We start from the raw sequence: 23814 nt of genomic DNA on the forward strand, positions 1-23814 counted from the left end.
ATTCTAGTAAAACATGACCAACCCCTATTAGCCTACTCGTAAATGTAACATTGCTGTAACAGTGGGGCTATCCATTATGACTGGGTCTCTATTTTTGTCACAGCAGAGTCAGGTCCTCAGACTCAGAGTAATGAAATTTGGGGGCATGTTTTTTATACATCCAGAGTTCAGAATAGTTAAAAGGACACCAGGCAAGCCTGATGCTTTTTCTCTACGAAACTCCCCCTTCGGTCTGAAGCTCTTTTCCTTTTCTTTGCGTCTTCAGTCAAGGGTTTTCGCTGCTTCTTCGCCGGCTCTGCCATTATACACACGTTTGCAACAATCTCTAGCATTTCGTTAGCCTGCCTCTGTGCTGTAAACTGATCCTGCTTCGGTCGGCGGGTAGGATACACCGAACTTGCAAGTGGGCGAGAGAGCCTTCATTCGCCCCGTAATGAGTCATTTAACCATATAGGCCTACCGACTTACGAAGATGATTAATTAACACGAAAACGTTGTCTGGTGTCCCTTTAAGCAGAAGGGTTCAGTGACTGAAGGAACCCCCATCCATCCATGTTGGATCTTTTGGGTGAAACTTTATTAAAAAAAAAAAAAAAAAAAAAAGTGTCACGGTTATGAAGCCATTATCTTAACACACTCACTCTCAGTTTTGATTCTTCAAGCATTATCTGTAACTGATAGAGGTCAGTTTGCTTCTGATTTGCCATAACAGGGATCAGTTGGGACTGAAAGGTTTTGAAAGGACATTAGGAAAAGTTATATTCCTATTACCAATGAATAAATGATTTTGTAAACCCAAACAATATAGGCTTCAATTAGTCAGCTGCTTGGGTCATAAAGTCAATAATTTCTGCCGCATTCCTGGCTGGTATTAAAGTTCATAATTGATTTTCACCCACTGGGTTTCTGAGGTCTGTCAGTCTTCTCTCAGAATATGGATGGCTGCTGGAACCCACAACCCACCCTAACTAACAATGTCAATATCATATCTCTTCAAAGGACAAAACAATGTATATGAAGGATAGTTTATCCCTCCAGTTTCTTAGTTTAATGGTTAACCTTTTTCTCCAGCTATGCATGTCTCCTAGCAACAAATATGGCTCCGAGGCGGTTAGATATTGCCTTAACTTCTAAGCAAGATGTAAAGTAAACAAAGGGATATCATTTGTTTGTGCTTATGTAATACGGTAAAGATTAAAACATCTTCACTTCAGTTTATGTTTGAGAAATACAACCAATTACATAATTATTACTCTATGTTCAATTTATAATTCTAAATTCAGACTATAGACTATATTATTTTTTTATTTGTAGGGTAATTTATGCTGTAGGCTATCATTTTATTTGCCTATAGTTATTATTACTGTCTCTTCAAACAAAGAATATAATGCTATTAATGCTATGATTTATAATGTATTATTATAAATATTATTAAAATACAATTACAGATTCTGTGCTTTTGCCTTTATATTTCCTTTGTATTGATAGATTCCATAAATGTGCCTTTAAATTGCCTTTATACTGAATGTTTTTTTAAGGCATGAAGGCATTGCTATTTCATACAAAGCATGATGACTTGATTACCTGGGCATGTAGGCCTATGTTGTTTAATCTATGCCTACCTGGAGATGACTTAGGAGTTGATGTATGGAGGCTATGGTCACATAAATATAAATTTAGCTTAGTCTAGTCTTAAATAATTAGTTTATGAGTTGTATTGTTGAGTTTGATCTCAATGAAGTTTCCCATGGTTTACCACACACCAATGTATATGACCAGGGGTTGTTCAGCTAACTGGTCCAAAGCTCTTAACTTCAATAGGCCTACAGTCACTGTGATTAGGCTACTAACTTTATGTAGCCTAACAGTTACATTACAGAGATGTGATAGTAATGTAATATGCCTGTTACAACAACACATAACCTATTCAAAGTGATTAATGCTTATTTCATTTATATCCACACTGATAACATCTTGGGCTGAGACTTTTGGTTACAAATTGACTCAAGAAAGACCAACAACTTTTACAAGACAAGCATTAATCCAGATAAGCAGGGTAGCCTACTGTTAGCCTCTAGTGTTGACATGCAGCAACTGCGCATTGGTGACGGGGGTGGGAGGGTATCCACTACACTTACAGCCTAGGCTATATACAGGACTGCCCCATAGCTGCCGAGTGCCGACCGTAAAGACTGGCGATGTGTCTCTCCGCGAGAAGAAGTGAATCAAGCATCTAATTTGATTGGAGTGAATGGGGAGATATAGAAACGACATCGCATTTTACAACTGCTTCATCTCTTCATTGGACTGTTTTCTGCTACAAATGCGGTTTCTTCCCTTCCCACTTAGACCTTAGTCTAGACTCGAGTGGTTAAACGTTCGGTGTTTCGCTACAGCCTCTCCTATTCACCGAGGTCGGTAAAGGTGGGAGCAGACTGCATCATGAAGTTCAAACCCAACCAGACCCGAACATACGACGGCGACGGCTTCAAGAAAAGGGCCGCATGCCTGTGCTTCAAAAACGAACGCGAGGACGAGGTATGGAGGACGAGATTTCTCAGTGACAGCTCGAAAGGGTTTTGCCCGTTCAGTTGATTTGATTCGGTACCCTCGTTCCAAGCGGATTGATTTACTTATGTTGACTTCCTCACCGACCTATTCGTAATGTTAACATACATTTACGAATATCACTCATTTGTATGGTTTACCATTATTCCCTTGCCACCATTCTAACAGTAGACTGTAGAATGATTACAAAATGTTTCATGCGTAAATGCCATATGAGACCAATGGTCACACTGCTGACCATATATCTTAGGTCAATTCTGTTATCTTAATTTTCTGCTACTTCTGTTACTTCAATGCATTTTCCATTGCTAGGGGCCAGTCTTTTGTGTGTAGTGGTACACAGCGCCTCTGGCTATCCAGTTTGGGCTAGTTTGAAGCACAACGAAAGGGACGGGCGCGCTGTTGCATGTCAGCGTTGTGCATTGGACCGGAATATAACAGTCTATTATGTTGCAATCACTTATTTGTTTGCCTTTCTTTAAATGCCGATATATGGCATAGCCATCAAATCGGATTCTGTAATCACATGCATCCAAGCAGATGGTTCGAGCCTATTATCCGTCTCTTGACGCTGAAGTGGCCATGTTACTCGACAGGTTTCTGTAATCGGCTCAGCATCACCGTAGAGAGTAAAATTACGCGTATGCATTCCCTTTCACACGTTCACTGTGTTCGTTGGTTTTGTCAATAGTCACGATTTGCTGTGATAGTCCAAATGAACACAGCTGTATACTTTCCATCAAGTGTATAAAGGTTGACGCACCATGCTTCCTGGGATAGGATGTCTGCTGCTTATATTGCCCGTGCAGTCCGTCGCTAAATTCAATGGTCCCCAAAGTTAAGTGTGAATTTTTTGTCGGTTCACGTTCAACTAGTTCAAGTAGAAAAACAAAGTCATCATATTTCCAACCACACGTCAATTTTGGGCAGGGTAGCCTACATCAAACCCTGGCTACGTTTATTGCAGCGCAAGCGTTGGCAGTGGCCGATTCGAAAACTGCATTATGTAAACTTATCGGTTTATGTAATAGCCCATAGCTTCCTGACAGGTAACGGAAATCTTACTTTAAAGTTGTTTATTAATATACAAAGTGTGTGGTAGCATAGTCTACAATGACTCAGTAAACCTGCGAGAAAGTAAGCTAATGTGGAACATGAATGTTACTTGCGTCGTCATGCAAGTCTGAACCTGAAACCTAAGGCAACTCAGATTTGGGCTGTCTCAAAAGTGAAACGAAGCATTTGTGTCATATAGCCCCGACGGTGACAGGTTCTGCGAATCCTTGCTCTGTGCTGTTGTTATGTAATATTTTACCCGCAGATGTGCATGCTTTCTTCGAGAGCTACATAACTGCTTGGATGTCATAACACTCATGTGCTCAACATCCAAGGAAAAAGTCTCCGTCACCATTGTAATTAAAGGAAATCTTAAACAAATCTTGTATGGTTTATTGGACAATTTTGCCATGTATTTAGGCCGAATTGAGGCCACCTAGAACTACAGTGATGTTTGTTTTGGGGTAGGCCTACTTATGATTGTGTTTCCAGATGTAGGCTATTGTTTTGCTGTTGTGCGGAAATTCAGGAAAATATGGCCAGTGTATGAGATGAAGGCGCATTAATTGGACATAGTGGTGTCAGTAAGATATGGCTTCATGGAATGTCTGACTTCAACTCTGAATGGCTTTTAATTAACTTCCTTGTTGCTACATTTTTATTGCTTTGTGCCAGCCATTACAGTCTAACATCAACTGAACAACCAAGTCTTATTTGCTTACTTGGTGCAAATTGATACATTCTGCACCACTGTAATGAAGTTGTTTTGTATTGGAGTTGTTTTATTATTATTTTCAGTTGGCCCATCTGAGATGTGGGTGTCAGTATCTGCAGTGTGTCTTATCAAGAGGACTAGGTCAGCTTTCATCATATTTGTTAATTCATGCTCTGGACGTACAGAGGGTCACTACAACAATAGAGAGTTCCTCCCCCTCCTGAATAACAGCCGGCAATGGTCAAAGTGCCAATCTTGTTAAATTCAGCAGATATGCTAGTGGCACCTTCTCAGCACAACAAAATAGGACCAGATACCTCAGGCTTAAAAAGACAACATTGCTCTGAAGAGCCTGCACTTTCTAGTGGAGAAGTCAGATATTCAGATAAACATATGCAAGCCTGGACTCACTTCATGTTTCTGAGCGCCAGGATTCATTATCCTGTCACTCTGTTTGCACCTCCTTGGCGACAGGGTTAGGGAGATGTTTTCCTTCAGCCAATTGTCAGACACAAGCAGGTGGTCTGAATCGGAGCTGGCGGTGGTGTCTAGGCATTGTTCAGCGGAGAAAGGATCTCCGACGCAGCTCATCTCAGGGGGATCAGTGACAGCAATCAAGCTCAGGTGAGGTTAAACAGGAAATATACCCTCGTAAGGGTCAGGGTCAACTGACAACAGCACAAACTGGAGAATAGGTGCGAGTCACCAGGGATTGAGAGTGGAAACTAGAAGACTGCCTGTACGGTATCAGAGGTTGATTCTAGGGGCTTTTGGCTGGTTTGGGACTGACCTTCATCTGCGGCGGCTTGATCAAACCAGATCCTGCTGCAAACAAGCTCTAGTCAGCGTGTCACAAGGTTTTATGGACTGTTTTGAAGTTGGAGGTCGTTTTTTTTTGCAGGGCAGTGAGATTATAAAATATAATATGGGTCAGCTTATTGATTAGACCGGAGCTGAGGAGTTTGGCCAAGACAACCGGTATTTATGGGCCATTGTGCAGCTCACAGAAGATATGGTCTGATATTATGGGCAAATGGAAGCTAGAATCAATAAAACCCATCTTGGATTTCAACTCATAATCAGCTATACCTGTGAACTTGCTAAGTGTTTCCAATGAGATTTTTCATTTGTGGCTTATTAACTGTGTCTCCAAAGTTGCCAGATAATCGAATAAAAAATGCAACCAAACGTTACTCGTTTGTTTAGATGCAATATGAAGCTACTGCACGGCAAACATCACTGGCAACCATTAGGGTTTCACTCCATTTTACTTTGAAGGAATTCCTTAGAATTCCTTTCTCTGGGGTGTCTGGAGTCTACGGTAAAGACTTTCTCCTGGTGCATCCCAGGTGCTAATCTGCTAAGTAATGCTAATGCTGTTGTGAATCTTCAGTGGTTGGGGCGTGACTCCCTGTCCTGCATTCAGACCTTTAGGTTGGGGGCGGGGGTGTGGAGGGGTGGAGTAACTGTGCACCCCGTTCGCTGTGACATTTAGGAGATGGGTTTATTTGACAGCCGTCGGCGTTCCCTCGTCATGTTTCCCTCTCAGGCACAGATTAGGTGTTTATTTCCTGCCTGGATTCCTGGCAGAGTTTTGGAAACAGAGGGGTGCCTTGGTGGGAGTTGCCCCATCCACAGACCCGCTGTTTTTTTCCATGCCTGTGTAGCCTGTATGCCGTAGGTTAGTGTGTGTGTCTGTCTGTGTGTGTGTGTGTGTGTGTGTGTGTGTGTGTGTGTGTGTGTGTGGAGGGGGTTGTAAGAGAGGGTGTTTTCTCACCTTTGCAATAAATGTGCAGGGAGTGGTTTCCGGAAAACAGGATTAGTTAACATAGAGCTATGGTGAAAGCTCTCGCTATGTAACACTGACATGCCATTCTTTGGAGCAAGGGTCTGACAATAATAAAGGCAACTAGGGTAGGAAGTTATACATAGGAATAACTTCATACATACATAGGATAGGAATTGTAACACAAAACATTTCTGTTCACTTCCTGTCGGTTCAAGCTCCAAATTGTCCAAGTACACAAAATTCAACTTCACACCCCTGTGTTGGCGAGGTATTGCGAGCTCTCGGCCTGGCGCTCAGCTTGGCACATTGCTGGGAGGCGCATCGCTGTCCATATTCAGCAGGAATATGCTAGACTGCGTTCCTGTCCTCCCCACTCTCTCCACCTCCTCTCCCCTTGGCCTTCTCGTCATGCCTCCTCCTGCACCTTTCAGCTCTGGTCTCCCCCTCCACCCCCCTCAACCCACACACACACACGCACACACACACACAGTCCTGCCTGCATTACATCACAGGCAATGCGCCCACCAGTTACTGCTGAGACGCCACAGTTTATGCAGGCGGAAAAAAGCCTTTTTACAGCCGGACTATTGATTAACCCTGACAGATAGACAAGTCTTTCTTTCTTCCTTTCTTTCTTTCTTTCTTTCTTTTTCTCTCTCTCATTTTCTCCTCCAAGCCTTCCTTTTTGTTCATGTGTCCCTGTCTTTATGGTCGGTCAGAGTTTGTAACCAAGACATACGTAGACACGAGGGAATGTTGGACTAAGCACGAGTGTAGAAGAGGCTTATCATTATTTCCACATTGCTTAGATAATATAGAATAACTGATACTAGCTGGATGTAGGTTATTGGTCGTTTTTCTGTTGTCATGGCACAGGTATGTGTCACATATGCCTATAATGTGACCCAGTCTTCTGTTGTACAGTATGCAGTGGGTAAACCTTTTGGATAGCATAAGGTCTGTTAGGATCATGACATAATAGTTTCCCCATTAATCAATTGTGAATGATATGAGTTTGTCTGCGTTTTGTCAGGGTTGAATAGTGACATCGCAGGGTTAGAGTCAGGTCGCAAGTACTTGCCTCTGGGAGCTTTCCAGCAATCACTATTTTCAGCGCTTTGCTTGGGTCATTTGAGGCAAATTTGTTTCAAATGTAATCGTTGTCAGGAAGCAAACCCTCATGCACTGTGTGAGGGGGGCAACCCAGGCCCTTGTCCCTAAAGTGTGATGACCGTGTCTTCTCCACACAACATGCACAGCAGAGTGCAAATATGAGGCTTGAAAACCCCCCTCATAAACCCATCTGTGCATGTTCATTTGTGCCTTGTGAAAGCCTGTAAAGCTATCAGTTATAATATAAATGTCAGTGGTGTGTTCATTTGACCTGCGTCAGGCTGGCTTAGAGACAACCTTGGGCTGCCACTCCGACATATAATGTAGGTGGGCGGTTCACATAGCCCCACGCTCCCCAACGCCCCTCCCCTATCGATTGATCCTGCATATCAGCCAGACTTCCCCCAGCGCCTGGACATACACAATTCGGATTCAGTAGGCCATAAGTCCTGGCTGGAATGCTAATGATGGCCATCAGGGCTGGTCATAAATAGGCTGCTGTCGGCTGTGGCTTTGGCCGGGGATTTTGTTTGTCTTTTCTTGAGGGCTGTTCCAGCTTGCCCTGCCATGTGCCGTTGATCCCCTCGGCCCGAACGTGCGCTGGACTGAAGTAGGCCAGGCACCTGCTTGGTTTGTGATGTTTTCTGGTCCCATAGGTATGTACCCGTACACAAAAATAACCTGCTGCTGTCGCTCCGTCTGCGCCAGGAAAAGCCAGGTGCCATGGCCCCCGAGCCGTGACCCGGAGCCCGAGGGAGAGGGAGAGAAGGTGCCACGTGCTCCCTCGGCGCGAGCGAGCGAGCGAGTGAGTGAGCGAGGGCGGGGCGGCAGACGATCCAGCTTCTCCCGCATCAATCTCCACAATCCTGTTAGCGGCTGCCTTAAGAGGGCCGCATCAGCGGCGCCTCAAGGCCACCCCCCCCACCCCCCCCCCCCCCCGCTGGCCGTGGGGCAGATTAGCCGTCTGATGGACGGAGGAGTGTGCCGCAGCTAAGCGCCCGTCACGCTGCCCACCTGCGCCCCGAGCTCCATCAGCCCTTTGACAGAAGGCGCTGGATCCCGGGGCTCAGCGGGGCTCAGCGGGGTTTAGCGTTCAGGTGAACGGCAGCAAAGATAGGGCCTGGTGCCTCATGCCTGCACTGCCCTGACCTCTTTAGCTTTTAGCCACGATAAGGGACAGTAGTGCAAAAAGGAAACGTATTGTTTTTCAGCCAGGTTTTGACTAAACCATATTTAATGTAGGCAGTAAGAGGTCATACTCTCTGGTTAAGATGTGTGAAATGTATGGATCTTGCCTATAGTCAATGAGTTAAGACAGTCACACATTATTTGAAAAGGTGTGTGTGTGTGTATGTGTGTATGTGTGTGTGTGTTTTGCAGGAGGAAAATGCAGCTGCAGTCTCATCTGATCTATGCGTCTGAGTGTGTGTCAGCTGCAGAGAGTGGCGTAATTTAAGATCAGTTGCCTGTTCCAGCAGCATCTGCAGGATTTGGTCAGGGTTAGCATTAGCCACCTGTCCCAGGCCCCTGGCAACAGAGATAGATATTAACACATCACAATCCACTCGTACGACCCATTTACAGACGTGGTATTACAATATGTGATCTCCACTATTGGATACAACATTTCAACATTTTCAGGATCGTCACTCAGTAGATAGTAGATAGTAGCTAGAATGGGTATATCAAGATATACTAATGACAATTAGTTTGACACAAAATGTTGATTGGTATGCAGCCACCTCCCATAACCTGGCATGGCCAGGACTGAATTTGACCTCAGCCTCTGACCCCATGACCTTTAGCACTTAAGGTTGGCGTGTTTATGATGATGTGAATGCGGGTGAAATTCCCCAAGCATGCGAAGGAGATACTGCACAAATAGTAGTTAGTGTTCAAGCAATATTTCATATCTGACCCCATGTGACCTTTTTAAATCCCATAACCTTGAATATCAAATCAGTTCATCAATCCCTTATAGTGAATTAGTATGCTAAGTGTTATGAATACCCCTTATAGTGAGTTAGTATGCTAAGTTTTATGAATATCCCTCAGCCAACCTGGGGGACACCAGGTAAACACTTTACCATAATGAATGGAACCTTGCACACATGGACGCTCGTCATGGGCAAACACACGGACAAACAACCGGGAAACTACCTGCCCACAGCAGATGGAGGCATAATTAGCACCTCTTACATTACTCCCATTCTGACATCTATTGACTACCTGGACACCACATCAGGAGCTCCCACACCCAGAAATACAGTACATGACTATCTTCATATGTTCCAGTTTATCCAGTGCCATGGTGTCATGGCAACTCATTGGTCATTATTAGATATATGGCGATGCGAACATTCAGGCCTAGTAGGAACTGGAGCAAATACCAGGCCACATAGATGAAACAAATTTCATCACGCTTGCTTGACCCTGCTCTCATTTCTGCCACCCGGAGGTTGACTCGTGTTGTTGTTGTTGTTGTTGTTGTCGTCTCCTGTCAGGTGTTGCTGGTGAGCAGCAGTCGGCACCCGGACCAGTGGATCGTCCCCGGGGGAGGGATGGAGCCGGAGGAGGAGCCCTGTGGGGCCGCCGTGCGGGAGGTGTTTGAGGAGGTCCGTGCCTGTCCCGATACACCTCTCACTCACCCACACTTTGCTCTGCTCATACATCAGTTGCGTAGGCCTTTATGAGCAGTAAAGAGTATGATACTCTTTACTGCTCATAAAGGCCTACGCAACTGAAGTGGCGCACCGTAGGGTCTTAAATCATTTTAACATCTGAACTTATTGAACTAAAGATATTCGTATTATTGTTATACCAGTAAGGCTAAATCAATTGAATCATAGCACACCAATGGTGAATGTCATCATGAAATGGATCCGCTCTCACACTGGTATATCTGTTTTATGTTTATTGCTGTTTGCTGGTGATCATGGTGATGTAAAGCCGTTTATACACACAGAGCCACAGGGGGCAGGGTGTGTAATTGTTGCCCTTCTTAAGCATGGACGAGGTCACTTATCTTGACCTCCTAACTGCAAAGTGCTACTTTCAGTGCTGGCAAAATCTAAATCCAACACTCTCCCTGGCAAGCTCACGTGGTGACCGTCACACCTGTCCGCCCGATGGCTCTGTAATTCACAGTAACGTCATCGATCTGCCACGGAGCGGATGTGTGTGAACAGAGCACACACCTGTCTCAGCACTCCGTGGCTCGGCAGCACCCTCTAACTTAGCGACTATTCCCATAGCTTAGCTACCCTATGTAATTGAATGCATGCTGAATATTAGACGTCCATATGAAAGCCACAGTGTACATGACAGGATTGAGTGTTTTGACCAGTTTATCTTGTCAACAGCAGCGTCATGTTTCGTGTCATGGTCAGATCAGACTTATTCATGTGGAGTGGAATGTTAAGCACAGACCACTGTGTCCTGAGCGTCCCCTAGATGGAATAGAGGTTAAAGGGAAGTTGACCGAGGTCTTGGAGTGTACCATAACTCCAGCCCCTGAATGACCTTGTCACAACGCCAATGTCAGCAAGCTAATATTGGCCCTTGTGCTAGATTCCTGCACATTTACAGGCCTCCATGGCCTGCTTCCTTCTCTTCAGCTCCAGACTGCTGGAACAGGGGTTCTGTAACTCAACCTGGGCACGGCCGACATATCTGAGGTCAGGGTTACGGGAGGGATGCGTTTGGGGACCACATCCCTATCCTCACCTGTCAATGTGGGGGACATGACCCACTTTTGGTGCAATATTCTTCACACTCTCACCCAACTGTGACTTGATACTGAGATGGGAATATTCGGCTAGAGTGTGTGGAATATATGGTGTACATATAATTCAGATGATTAGTTTAATGCTTACCACTCTAAAACAGTTTTATTAAGATAAGAAAGAACCCTGAACAGTTGAGTTCAGGTTTTACACCATTAAATTGGCTAGTAGCGCTGGCTAGAGTGCATTTCCACCTTTAATATTTGACAAACAAATAATGATAAAAAAAAGGTTTGTATATAGTAAGTAGGGACTCTTATCATCACTGTAACATGATAGTAGAAACAGAGTTTGTTCAAGAGTGAGTTGCCATGTGGGTGGAAAATACTGCATGCTAGCTATGGCCATGCAGCTCACAAACCTACACGTGAAAGCTGAGTCATTTCCTAAACTTGTTTCATCCTTAAACAGCCCCACATTTGTGTTTTGGCCAGTATGGTGGTTCAGGGAAGAAGCTGCTGGTCTTTTGAAGCCTAGTTTCTCAATTGCAGGATATTGTATTCAACAAACACTGACCACAAAATAGTGGTTTGGCACCACTCCTTCACACTTGTGTGAAATACCATTGGTTTGTAATTATATGGACATCTTGAAGTATTTGCATGTTGACATGATTTGGGAATTAATACGCATGTGGAGTGTTTTTTAGGATGGGATCTGAAGATTTAGAAAGTTTTATGGGAGGAACTGTAATGTTTGGACTGCATTGATGTGTGTTTTATGGCTTCATGTTTTACCACCACAATTCCTTTCCCTAGCTTGTGTGACAAACGTTTCGACTCAACTTTTAAATGGCTTCTCTCGTCCACAGGCTGGAGTGAAAGGCAAGCTGGGTCGTTTGCTGGGAGTTTTCGAAGTAAGTTTTAATCTCATTTCACATGTTTATTGTGAGATGCTGTGTGTTTTTTACCATCACACTTCTGCTTTTATATGCTTCTACTAACACCAGTGAATTCCTTATTCACAAATACGAAGCACAATTTTAACACCGTTTTTATTTGAATCTCAAAGCAGAACCAAGACCGTAAGAATCGGACTTACGTTTACGTCTTGACTGTGACTGAAACCCTGGAAGCCTGGGAGGATTCGGTTAACATTGGTAAGTTTATAGTTTATAAACATGATATCTATTTATTTTTCTTTATTAGCGATACACACACAGTGCTATGAATCAGGTCATGCCTTTCTGAGATTATGTGTTGCTACTCCACTTTATTTTCAGCAGATATCGCTTTAAGAGAGAGCACAAAGGTCACATGGCTCTTGGAGAGCTGCTAAGCCCAGTATATCCCTGTCTTTTCACAACACTTGAAACGAGTGTGCAGTATGCCAGCATTGGCTGGCCTTGACAGGGCATCTCACATGGGCAGCCTGGTCTCGCTCACCACATAAATCATGGGGTTTAATTGGGATTCGCTGCGTCATGGCAGGTATTAACGCAGGAAGCTATAGAATAGTATCTATAGAAGATCTGCCTTCTATATATTAAATATCACAGCTCACTGATATATATGTGGCACGTGGCACTGTTTGAATGCTTAACCGTGGAGACACCCGCAGAAGCATATTCTTTTTAATCGGATATAGATTGACAGTGTGGGGATTAGGGTGGAGGTGTTAGAACTGGCTCAAGTTCTTGTGGCACAAGCACAGTATGAGAGAGTGGTTAAATATTCTATTGAATAATTATTGTTACTGGAACAAATGATCACGAACAAGCCTACCCGTGTGTCTGTTACTTCCTGAATGTTTATGCCTCATGTATTTGCACACTCAATACACTGTGTTGTCATTGCCACCTCAGGAGATCTCAGTAGAGTACATTACCAAAACAGCTTCCAAAGGGTTCCATTACAGATCACGTACAGAGACCTTTTCTGTTCTTGTACATCGTCTCACTTAACACACCCTCGTTCAGCCAGACTCAAATGTACCACTCCTCAAATGGCAACAAGTTGTCTTGGATGCCAGGTGGAGCACCCAACTCAGGGAGCACAAAGATCTCCTGTTTTTCACTCTACTCTCACCTGCCCTGACCTGGAGGACCAGTGGCCAGATGTTAATAGCCTGTGGTCCACATGCTTGCCCATCTGACTGCCTGGCTGTGTTAACAGTAAGGGGTTAGTGGAGGCCTGGCTCACACTTGTCCCTTTTCCTCCTTTTGGGTCCTCCACAGTCTTGTGGGTATTAAATGTTCCCACGTAACATTGATATATCTGGAAGATCTAAATTCTTTCACAGGTGGGATTCGAGCTCACGCCTTGTTCTCACATGTTAGTTCTAATGGTTTGGCCTGTTCTTGGCATAGCTGTGGCAAGGCAGAACATTTGCTGAAACACAAGTACCCTGTCCTCTCTGTTTACCAACAAGTGTACTAGTAATCATAAACCAGCACTATTTGTAGACGGTCCCTTGCAGGGGCTCCCAGTCATCTTGCAGTGTGGTGTCAGTGTTGCACAGGCACTTGACTGATCAGCGGCCTGCACTAAATGCTGAAATAGTTTTCTTTCCCATCACTGATATCAATACATCTGCACACGTACACATTTCCCTCTGCTAATCCATTTGAAATTATATTTTTACTGACACATTCCCTTGCACTAGGTAACAGACTAAACTAAGCACACCCAACCTCTGCCATATCTTTTGCCGTGCATCGGATTGATTCAGCGGATTTCAATATTTCAAGCTCTTGCTGTCAGCTTTCATTTCTGTGTAATTTGTATATCCCGATTAAGGGACTCAATGTTGACTCCCCCTGTAGACTGGCAAGCAGGTTTACACGTCAGTCACATGCCCTCTGTCTCCCCCTGCAGGCCGGAAGAGGGAATGGTTCACAGTAGAGGAGGCCATCAAGGTGCTGCAGAGCCACAAACCCGTCCATGCCGAATACCTCCGGCGGTTACGCCTCAACTGCTCCTCCAATTCCAATGGCAACTCGCTTCTCAACCCAATCCCCATCAACGACATTGGGCCGCGCTTCAACAACCCCCAACCCTCTGTTCTGGGCACCTCCTGTAGATAGGACTGCAGAGTCACCCCCTCCCCTCCCCTACCCCCACCCCCACACCCCCCAGCAGTCAGGATGCCATGAAGCCATGGTGCCACCTCTGTTTGGACCATCTTCTCAGAAACATATCTGTACAGTTCGGAGCTAATGCAAAAACCCCACCACCTGACACCACCGACGATTGCATGAACCCAACAGTCACCCGTGGCGACGTGCCGCACTCACACCACTCCTCACCTCACCTGTGTTATCTCACGACGTCTGAACTGGATCCAAACCAAAGCCATAGGCGTGGCACTGTGCTCAAGGTCAGGGGTTTGAAGAATGCCTTAAAATGAGTTCCCCCTTCGTGGTTGGTTTCAGGGGTCAGGGCTAAGTGTTCTTAATGATTGTTAGAGAAGAATGTTGAATTTATGGCCCAGTTTGGGGAAGAGAGTTTGAAGGGGACTTGCAGTTTTTGTGGGGAACAATCGTAGAGAATTTGACCGCAGCTGTGTCCAGAATTTTGCGCAGAATAAGACTTGGAAAGTCCTTCCCCCCATTTGTCAGTGCATTGTTAAGGGGGAGCATGTGATGAGACCGTCCAGTTTGCACAAGGAGACGAGGTGAAGAGGTGGCTTGTGAAAGTTGGATGAGGTTCGACCCCTTGGACCTTTCCCAAGGGGCTTAGGTCATTGCCTTGGGAGTGATGAAAGATCTACCTCAGTGTGATGGATTCTGGGTAGGCTGGTTTCATCAGCCAACTCCATTTTGGACCCTGTTGCTGAGCTGAAAATAACTGAGGATGCAAGTGAGAACGTAGTTTGTTGTGTGTTGTGCTGCTCTACGATGTAAAAACAAAATGTACCTAGTCTACTCTCAGGCTCGTGCCCACTTAAGATGGAGGCATTCCCCAGTCACTCAGTCCTAGACCACCTTAAGTTCTTAAGTCCCTACCTTAAAAGAAATGATTCAGCATCAACTTCACAGAGACATAATGACCATCATTGTGACCTTAATAGTTAACAGTGGTTGATAGAACATTTACATCATGGAAAGGATGTTCCATAATCCCAAACCACAACATTAATCACAAATCTAATTTATAGCTGACATTTTGGGGGACAAAACATCTGCTGTCACTGGAACCTAAGCACACTGATACACCCTGGCAGTGCAACACATAGGCTTACTCCAACCCAATCTAAAACTCCAACCACACTTTTTTGTGGGTCTTTGGAAACTCCATTTTTTTTCCGTCCATTGTCCATCTGGTAAACTGTCCATGCATAGCTATGCAGCGCTGCTTTTAGCTAATGTTCCATTTGCATATTTAGACCCAGTAGCCTGAGATAGCCTCAGGAGAGCCTGCCGCTTTTTTGGCTGACCAGTCCTTCCATCTCCTCCAAAACCATTCACTTAACATTTGGCAGCAAACACACTGTCCCTAAACACTCCCTTTTATCAGTGTCACAGCACGTTCCCCACTGTGCACAGAGGGAAATAAATAATTAACAAACCCTTTAGCGTCACTTAGCGGCTAGCCTTTGTGCACGTCTATTGACTGACCCTGGGAAAAATATGAAATAATAAGCACCATGGATTCATGTGTTTTTATCTGCTATTATGTTTAAACAAAAGTAACTCTCAAGGCATCCCTTTAACAGTTTGCCCATTTACTTGTTGAATTCCTGAGACTTAAGCAGTCTATGCTATTCCCCAATGCAGTCATTCAGTTCTCAGAATTTGAATTTGAATTGTTGAATGGGGAAGCGAGCTGACTCCCTTGCCTAAAAGAAAAGAAAAAAGATGTGAAGGACAGACTCAACAAATGTTATGTAAATATTCCAAAGGAAAGTTGAAGATAATGTGAGTGTGTTCTTTTTTGGAAATGCAAAGTGTATTAATCTTACTCTGCTGAATAACTTTTCTATTCTTTTTTTTCTAATGATGTAAAAAAAACTGACAGGAGAAGACTGTGATGAACTCTATTGTAAATGTGTGTATTTTCTCAAAGGTTAAGTGTCATACCTTCGTCAGAGGGTATCTTAGCAACACCCCCCACCACCAACACCATCACAAACACTCAATGTAATGGTCCTTCAGAGTGCTCTTAAAGGGGAAGTGTTTGTCATTGTCTGGCCACAACATAGGAGGCCTTAAATGGATGAGAATGTAAAGGCTGTTGTACTGTATACTGTGGGGGAGGTTGTATTAGTTCAGGTTCCTCCAAAAGGAATGGAATTCCAGTAGGGGGCAGAAGTGTTCCTCTCTCCAGGACTAACTGTTGATTGTAAAGTGCTAGGTCTGAGGTGCCACATTGGGCCTCGTGTTTGACCCTCAGAGGCCTGTCCAACTGTTACACTACACTCCCCTCCGAGAAAACAGCCACTGTTGAGACAAGGCAACCAGTAGGCTACAAATTCACTGGGTCCTGTATGCGGGGATTGTTACCGTTAATTCCGACAGAATTATCAAGGAAATCATTGTGAGTTAGAGCTACAGATGATCAAACTTTTATATATATATATATATATATATGTAATTTATTTGTATGTGTAAATGAGTTTTTATCTGACATTAATGATTGCTCTAATGATGTCTGTTGAATGGAATTAGTGTTATGAAAACGATAAAGTTATTATGAAATGATAAAAATATTTGTATTTGTGCTCCATTGCAAGTTTGGATACTGCTAGTAAATGAGAAATGTATTAATATGATGTCCTTTCACCCCTTTCCTTTCTGATTGGAAAATACAAACTTGCAGTTTTATCAGTCCAGTCTGTTTGGGTCGGGGTACTAAAGCAAGAGAGACTCCCAGTGCCAAGTTGTCAGATACATGATGGAGTAACATAGTCTGCAATATACCACCTCCCCTCTCGAATGCATTGCCTTCTCAGAATGTCTGCTGTGGGCCAGGAAATATGGTTCACAATATATTACATTGCTGGTACTTGTAAATATAGTAATTTCTACTGCAGTAGATCAGCACCTTCAGATAGAGCTAATACCTGGAGACGAGTGTGTGTGTGTGTTTGTGTGATGGTCCTGGTTGCCACAGAGACAGGCGTGTGGGCGGTCGAATCAGGAGCCATGTTGCTGATGTGAATGTCGTATGCCACTGATTAAACTGTGTGGGAGTGAATGTGGCTGCACTGTCCTGTCCTGTCTATCAATGCAAAGTGGATGAATCTCCTCTGTCTTTTTTTCTCTCTGTCTCTCTGTCTAGTCAAATGCTAATAATATGTACAGTTGTCAAAATCAGATCTGTTGATCAGTCCCTCAAAAAGACTGTATCATATTTTAAGTGAACTTTCATTAAAAAGGGAAATACTTGATGAACTGTATCTTGTCTTTGTCAATGACTCTCAGTTTCTGAATTTATAAGGGAAGTGGTTAACATTGTGTTGGACAGACAACTAATGTAGGATCCAAGTTCTTAAAAACCTGAACATATAATTTAAAAATGTAAAGATATAGACCTTTTGATCTCTAGTAATGCAATTTGTACATTCATTATCCAAATGAAAGTTATATGTTGTCATGGTGACTGAACTAGAAATAGACTTATGTCCTCCTCTCATTACTTTCCTACCCAGCCATTGAAGGGTGCCAACCCAGACCTCCTAATACCGCCATTCCCAGTCTTACCACAAGAGGACAGCATTCTGAGGTAAATGAACAATGAGCAGTACAATGACAAGATCTCATGAAGATCACTCTGTCACAGTGTACTGTACACTGCTCTTCAAAACTGTGGGGTCACTTAGAAACTTTCCATTCCACTCCATATAGGCACAATACTAGTTTACTGCTTCTTCCCTACATTTGGGTTGGGTTTGGGGGTGCTTGGGGTCAGAGACACTGTCTCCAATCGAGCACCATCCACAAAGTGTGGCATGGTATTGCAAACTGGAGTGACATCCTTCCTTTTTCAAATTCCTTTTATCTAGTGCACTCTCTTCTCATTTGCCATTCCAAGATATGTTTTTTTCTTTACATCACTGGCTAGAATGCCTGCATCCTGAAGTCACCTCTTCTGTTGAAGCTTACACATGGTGTTTTGTGGGTACTATTTAGTAAACTGCCAGTTGAGGGCCTTTGAGGTGTCTGCTTTTCAAATGAGAGTCAAATGTATAAGTTGTCTTGCTCAGTTGTGCACTGGCACCTCCCTCTCCTCTTTCCATTCTGGTTCAGGCCAGTCTACGCTCTTCTGCGAAATGAGTAACACACAGCGTTGCATGACAGTCTTCATTTCTCAGAATAAGAACAAATAGATACATTTAAGGAGTCTTTGTTTTTGGCCATTTTTGCCTTTAATCCAACCCACAATATGATTCTCCAGATAATCATCTCATGTAAAGAAGGCCAGTTAAATTGATTTGTTAATCAGTGCAGCAGCTTAGCTCAGCTAACATAATTGCAAAAGGGGTTTCTAATGATCATAAACTCAGTTTATTGTGCCTCTAGAGCACAGGGCATGTGGTTGCTGATGATGGGCCTCTGTATGGTTAGATACATTGCATTAACAATCAGCCATTTCATGCTCCAAAATTTCATTTTTTCAATATTATTATCTACATTGTTTGTCTGATTGATTTGGTGTTAAGCCAGACCCCCTAATTCGGTTCACTCGGTACCATTCAAGAGAAATAAGTCTCATAATGATCATAAGCCAGTTTATGTAAATTAAGTCTATATTGTTTTGTTTTGCAACTGTTCAGAAATGTTATGTATGAGTATGTAGATGAGTCATTATCTAATGAAATATGCAATAATTTGCATACATTTTAAGTCAGGTTCAAAATTCTTATTTTTGTTTTTCATTTTGGAAATGTGAAATATCATAACAGTGGGTGCTTTGAATTTGGGTATTTTGAATAGATCAAAATACTGCCAATAGCAATTAAAGAAAATTATCCACTCAAAAAAAGAAATCTCCACTTCAATTGTAGGCTACTTACAGACACTAAAGTTTCCAGATATACTATATGCTGGAGGACTATAGAGGAGGTTGTTCATATACAGACATCCCAACCTGCAAAAAGTCATTTCAGGGAGGTATCACGAAGCCCCCCCCCCCAAATTTTTTTTTAAATAAATAAAATAATATATATATATAAAAAATAAATAAATACATAAAATAAATAAATAAAATAAATAAATAACAATACTAAAAACAACTTTAGCCTACTTAGATACTGAAATAGAGATTCATATTTTTGTTCAATAATGTCTAGTCAGTACACCAAATAAGGAAGGCCTATAGATAGTAGCCTAATTGTGAAAATAAAATATGTACATCTTGCAGTTTGGTCTTTTCATGTAGCCTTGGCAACTAAGCCATCTAGTATAGGCCTGAATAATATGCACATGAATTGACACTAGTTAAACTCACCTCAACATGTTTTTGCAATCATTTAACCCACCATGGGCAATGCTAACACTGTTACAAACAGTGCAGCATGCAAGATTAGGCCTATCATTATTTTTTACTCTTATAAACAAGGGTACACTTTAAAATGGGTCTTACATATTCCTTTTTTGGGGGCACTGGCTCTGTCGTGACACTCCTGTTCCTAGATACACTGAACTGATCAGGATGCTCTCTGTCTTGGATGCGCTCAGACACACGCACCACCACCCCTCTCTCTCTCCCTGTCGTGTGCGCGCTACACTCAGATGCACACGCGATTTTAGGTCTCCCTCTCGCATGCGCGCTCTTGATCGCTCGCTCTAGATTCCGGGAGATTTTATCTAATTTGCGGGCGTCAGGGAGCCGCTATCAATATGCGGGAGACTCCCGGAACTTCCGGGAGACTTGGGATGTCTGCATATATGATATGTGACCTATAGTATAGAAAGTAAATAAAAGTTATGGAATATATGGTTTTCCAGCACATGAAGACATTCTCTAAAATACAGCATTTCAGGATTTTCAGGGATAAGATTTTACCCAAAATGAAAAACAAAAAGAACAATGTTGGGCCTGACTTCATCCAATGTTAAGATGTTTGTATTTGAAATGTATGCAAATTATTGCATATTTTAATAGATAATCGCTAATTTACATGTATAAATAATATCTCAGAAAGCTTCCAATACAAAACAAATATTTGTACAAAAAATAATGTAAATATTTTTGTGGGCATATCTATTAGTTCATTTTTAGCCTATTCACCTGTATCCCCTCATAAGCATAGCCTATAATAGACATAAACAGACATAACACACAAAAAGCTACCACCAATGCAATGTTATCACTTATTTTCTAACTCTAGGGTGGTATACCTTGCCAAAATCACTATGAGACTTATTCCCCTCAGTTGGTACAGACTCTCCTCTGGCTCAAGGACTTATGTCCCAAAAGTAGCTTTTACTTGGAAAACATGGACAATTCTAAGTCACTCCAAACTGTAGTAGCAGAACTGCTTTTGACTACTCTCTCTATGAATTAAATTAGCCTTAGGCTAAGCTTAGTTATAAGTAAAGATACTATATAAGGGAAGTAAGTAAGTAAGATAATTAAACACCAGTACTAGAAGACTCAGAATGATAATTTTCCCATTTTGAATGTCTTATTAAATATGTCCTTTGCAGAATATAGTTAACAGTGTGTCTCCCAGGCCTGAGCTCTCTTAATTTAGTGCTGTTGCCATGTACTCCTCTCTGGATCCATCTTTAGAAGTAAGAAACTCTTCTTAAATCTGACTGGCTAATTTAGAGTGGCTATAGACTACGTCCCCAGTGGGTTGTGTTCAATTTGCCTTAAAAATCTGTGCAGTAACTTGGTCCTGATCCAGCTATTCGTAGGAGTAGAAGTGTGTAGTGAACAAATGTTTGAACATCTTCTTTCATAACCATTGCTTCCTAAACTGAACTTCCGTAAATTAAGAATCTTGTTGACTGTTCTAAACAAGCACCCAAAACAAAGGCCATGCATATATAGACTAGACTATAGAATAAAATATTGTGTTTTTTTACTGATACATTTCTCCAGATCTGTTCCAGTGAACTGTGGTGTGTATTCATTCATACCATGTTCAAAAATGAAAAGAATTAGATCACTTAATCTCAAGTATGTGACTAAACAGTGAAAAGTGTAAATAAAACCAAGTCAACTTGTATGTGAATGAGAAGATGAGCCACAACATACATTGAGCACTGTTCTAAATTTATTATGTATTGTACAGTATTACAGCAGCTTTTAACAACGTTGCCATAAATATTTGCTATACTGTTCTACCAATGTGGGACCACCACATCTTAACTTTTCCAGGCATTTACAGACACGAGTTTGGTGTTGTACCAAAGCTTTGACATCAATTAAAAAAAATCAAAATAATAAAAAACAAACCGAGGGTAGAGATTGTTTGAGACACCTGACTGTCACTGCGTGTGAACACATCTCAGTACATCAAATTCTGTCACAGGTTGAGAAAATTGCCAGACATTTTTCATATTTCAAAACCCACCTAGAAGGGTTTGGCAGTTGGATAAAAATCCTTTTATGTGTGAACAGGAGTATTTGTGAAGAGAACAGAATTAGGTTTTGATTTGGCACTTCATGTTGGTTCCATCTCAGTCAATATGCAACTTATTGCTTACTCTTACCACACAAAGTAACCCGATTTATAATATACTTAGTTAAAGACAGATGATTAGATCAGTCACTATACATGCTCCCCCCCTCCCCTCCCAGACAAGAGTAAGCACAACATAGCTAGCTCCATAAAGCAATTCATATCTAGGAAGTTGTGCCAATCCCCATCTTTCATTTGAACTGCTACATCTAACACAAAAATATTGCGATGTTTAAAAGTCATCACTTTGGGACTAGAATACAACAGCACACGTCATCAAAACCAGATGGACACAGAAACTCCTTCAAAATCGATGTTGACAAATCAGTGCGTATTCTTTGAAACAGATTTTGGGGGAAAGTTTCTCGAAATGTTTCCCTGTCTTTTCAGGGTAATCAACAAATGCCCATTTTACCTTCAGTATATCAAAACACTACTCGGCATGGGCTAACTGCCTTTACATTGAAATTACACATGGCAAAGGAAGAGGTTCTGCTGTCACCACCAGCACATTTTAAAGGCACAATACTCTGTCATTTCAGTTATAGCTTCAGAACAAGCACGATCTTTAACTGGAACATTTTTGACCAAGTCAAACATGTTTAACTTTATAAAATATATACTGTAGGTTCTACTCAGGCATATTTCAAAGGTGTTTGATTTAAATCTACTCTACAGTACATCTGAGAAGAGGCAGAAAGTAATATAACCATCCGCCATGTCCTTCAACTAGTATCTAGTATCTTTTGGACTTCACAACTTCACGTGACAGCAGGGAGATTAGCCTCAGCTCTGGGATTTGGGTTTGGTTTGCTCTGGAGGTGGGTTTCAATAGAATTTTGGCTATGATTTGTCTGCATTGAGAAAGAGCTTGCTGTGTTGTCACTGCATAGTCTGAATACTACACGTTAACAGGGCTAGAAAGAAACACTTGAGCACACACACACATACACACGCACACATACAGAGAGAAAGAGAGAGAGAGAAAGAGAGAGACACACACACACTGTTTAGCAATCTCTTCCAACTCAAGACTTCAATCATAACCATCAGTGCATGCAGAGCTAACTGCCCAAGAGAGCTTCTGAAAACAAAACAAAATAAAAAAAGTTAGTTCATATAAGCTATTCATTAACATATTTTACAACAAAAGCATTGTGCATTATTTAACATTAAAAATATGTATTTTTCTTTACTAAGTAGTGATATGTATTGGTTATTTACATATTATTTTTCAGTAAGGCATGCTGTCAGTCTCCTGTTGCATCAAGTGAGAGATAGTTGTTCGTGCAAGGGATGGGGAGAGAAGGACAAGATTTCCACTGCCTCACATCTATGGCCTGCTGAGCTCTGCACTAATGAGGCACTACAACACACGTCACCTCTGTGGAGATCAACCAGGTGACACAAGTACACTAAGGACCACTGGTTAGTGTAGGTGAGCTGGCCTGGCTAGCTGTTTGAGAATGAACAAAAAACTCCCCACCACTCAGGTCAAATGAGGTCTCTAACGTTGAGACGTTGTGAACGTCTCTTTTCGTTCCGAGGACAACATGGCAATAAAAAATGTAGCTCCACTGCAACTTAATTAGTCGGCATTTCCAGTCCTCCAACATTAGGAGCTAAATTGTAAACGTGTGTGTACATATATGAGTGCGTGTAAAATCCAATCAAATCCCTCTACAACACCACAAGGATTTTCCCATCCAGTTATTAGCAACACTTAAATGCAGTTTCAATAATAATGGACCTTGTATGGTTGCTGACTTCCACCTGCTGAACACCCTCAGCTGTGCTACATTCAGTCTAGTACTGCACAATACCCAGTCTGACTCATTGGCTTTGGTATATGTCATTTATGAGCTCAGAATCCACAGATTCTGAAGGTGAATGCCTCAATGATACTGTGAACAAAAGCAACCTTCAAGAGTATAATGCGACCCATCAAAGAGAAGTTTCTAAATGCTTGGGTGGTTACCTCAACACACATTAACATACAAAAAAAAAGGATTAAACAGCAATAATACTGAGCATACATATTAAATGTGTATTCATTTCTGTTCATGCAGAACCACAGAAATGTATGGAGAAGATGATGTGTTCCGCAAACAGTGGTCTGTGCTGCTAAGACCTAGAAGTGTACGTGTGTGGGGGTGTGTGTGTGTGTGTGTGTGTGTGTGTAAAGAGAGAGAGACAGACAGAAAACGAAAACA

At 42.4% G+C, this 23814-nt stretch overlaps 2 protein-coding genes across 2 annotated transcripts in view; one reads left to right on the top strand and one right to left on the bottom strand.

The window, feature by feature from the left end:
- Nucleotides 1-2184: 2184 nt before the first annotated feature.
- nudt4b (nudix (nucleoside diphosphate linked moiety X)-type motif 4b) lies at nucleotides 2185-17356 on the top strand. Its single transcript, XM_076296425.1, has 5 exons — nucleotides 2185-2538; nucleotides 9746-9856; nucleotides 11838-11882; nucleotides 12038-12125; nucleotides 13843-17356. The coding sequence occupies exons 1-5, from the start codon at nucleotides 2443-2445 to the stop codon at nucleotides 14049-14051; spliced, it is 549 nt and encodes a 182-aa protein (XP_076152540.1). The 5' UTR covers nucleotides 2185-2442; the 3' UTR covers nucleotides 14052-17356.
- A 3815-nt stretch (nucleotides 17357-21171) lies between these two features.
- The window catches only part of rassf8b (Ras association domain family member 8b), a 29753-nt gene continuing 27110 nt past the window's right edge, over nucleotides 21172-23814 (bottom strand). The window contains exon 5 of the mRNA XM_076296439.1: nucleotides 21172-23814. This exon is cut by the window's right edge and continues 1134 nt beyond it. The gene's annotated coding sequence lies outside the window, so the exon portion shown is untranslated.

This window comes from Alosa pseudoharengus, unplaced genomic scaffold (genome assembly GCF_046254945.1).
Source record: "Alosa pseudoharengus isolate Yale_2024_CS ecotype anadromous, Long Island Sound unplaced genomic scaffold, YU_APseudo_1.1 YU_APseudo_1.1_scf_20, whole genome shotgun sequence".
Taxonomy (NCBI): domain Eukaryota; kingdom Metazoa; phylum Chordata; class Actinopteri; order Clupeiformes; family Clupeidae; genus Alosa; species Alosa pseudoharengus.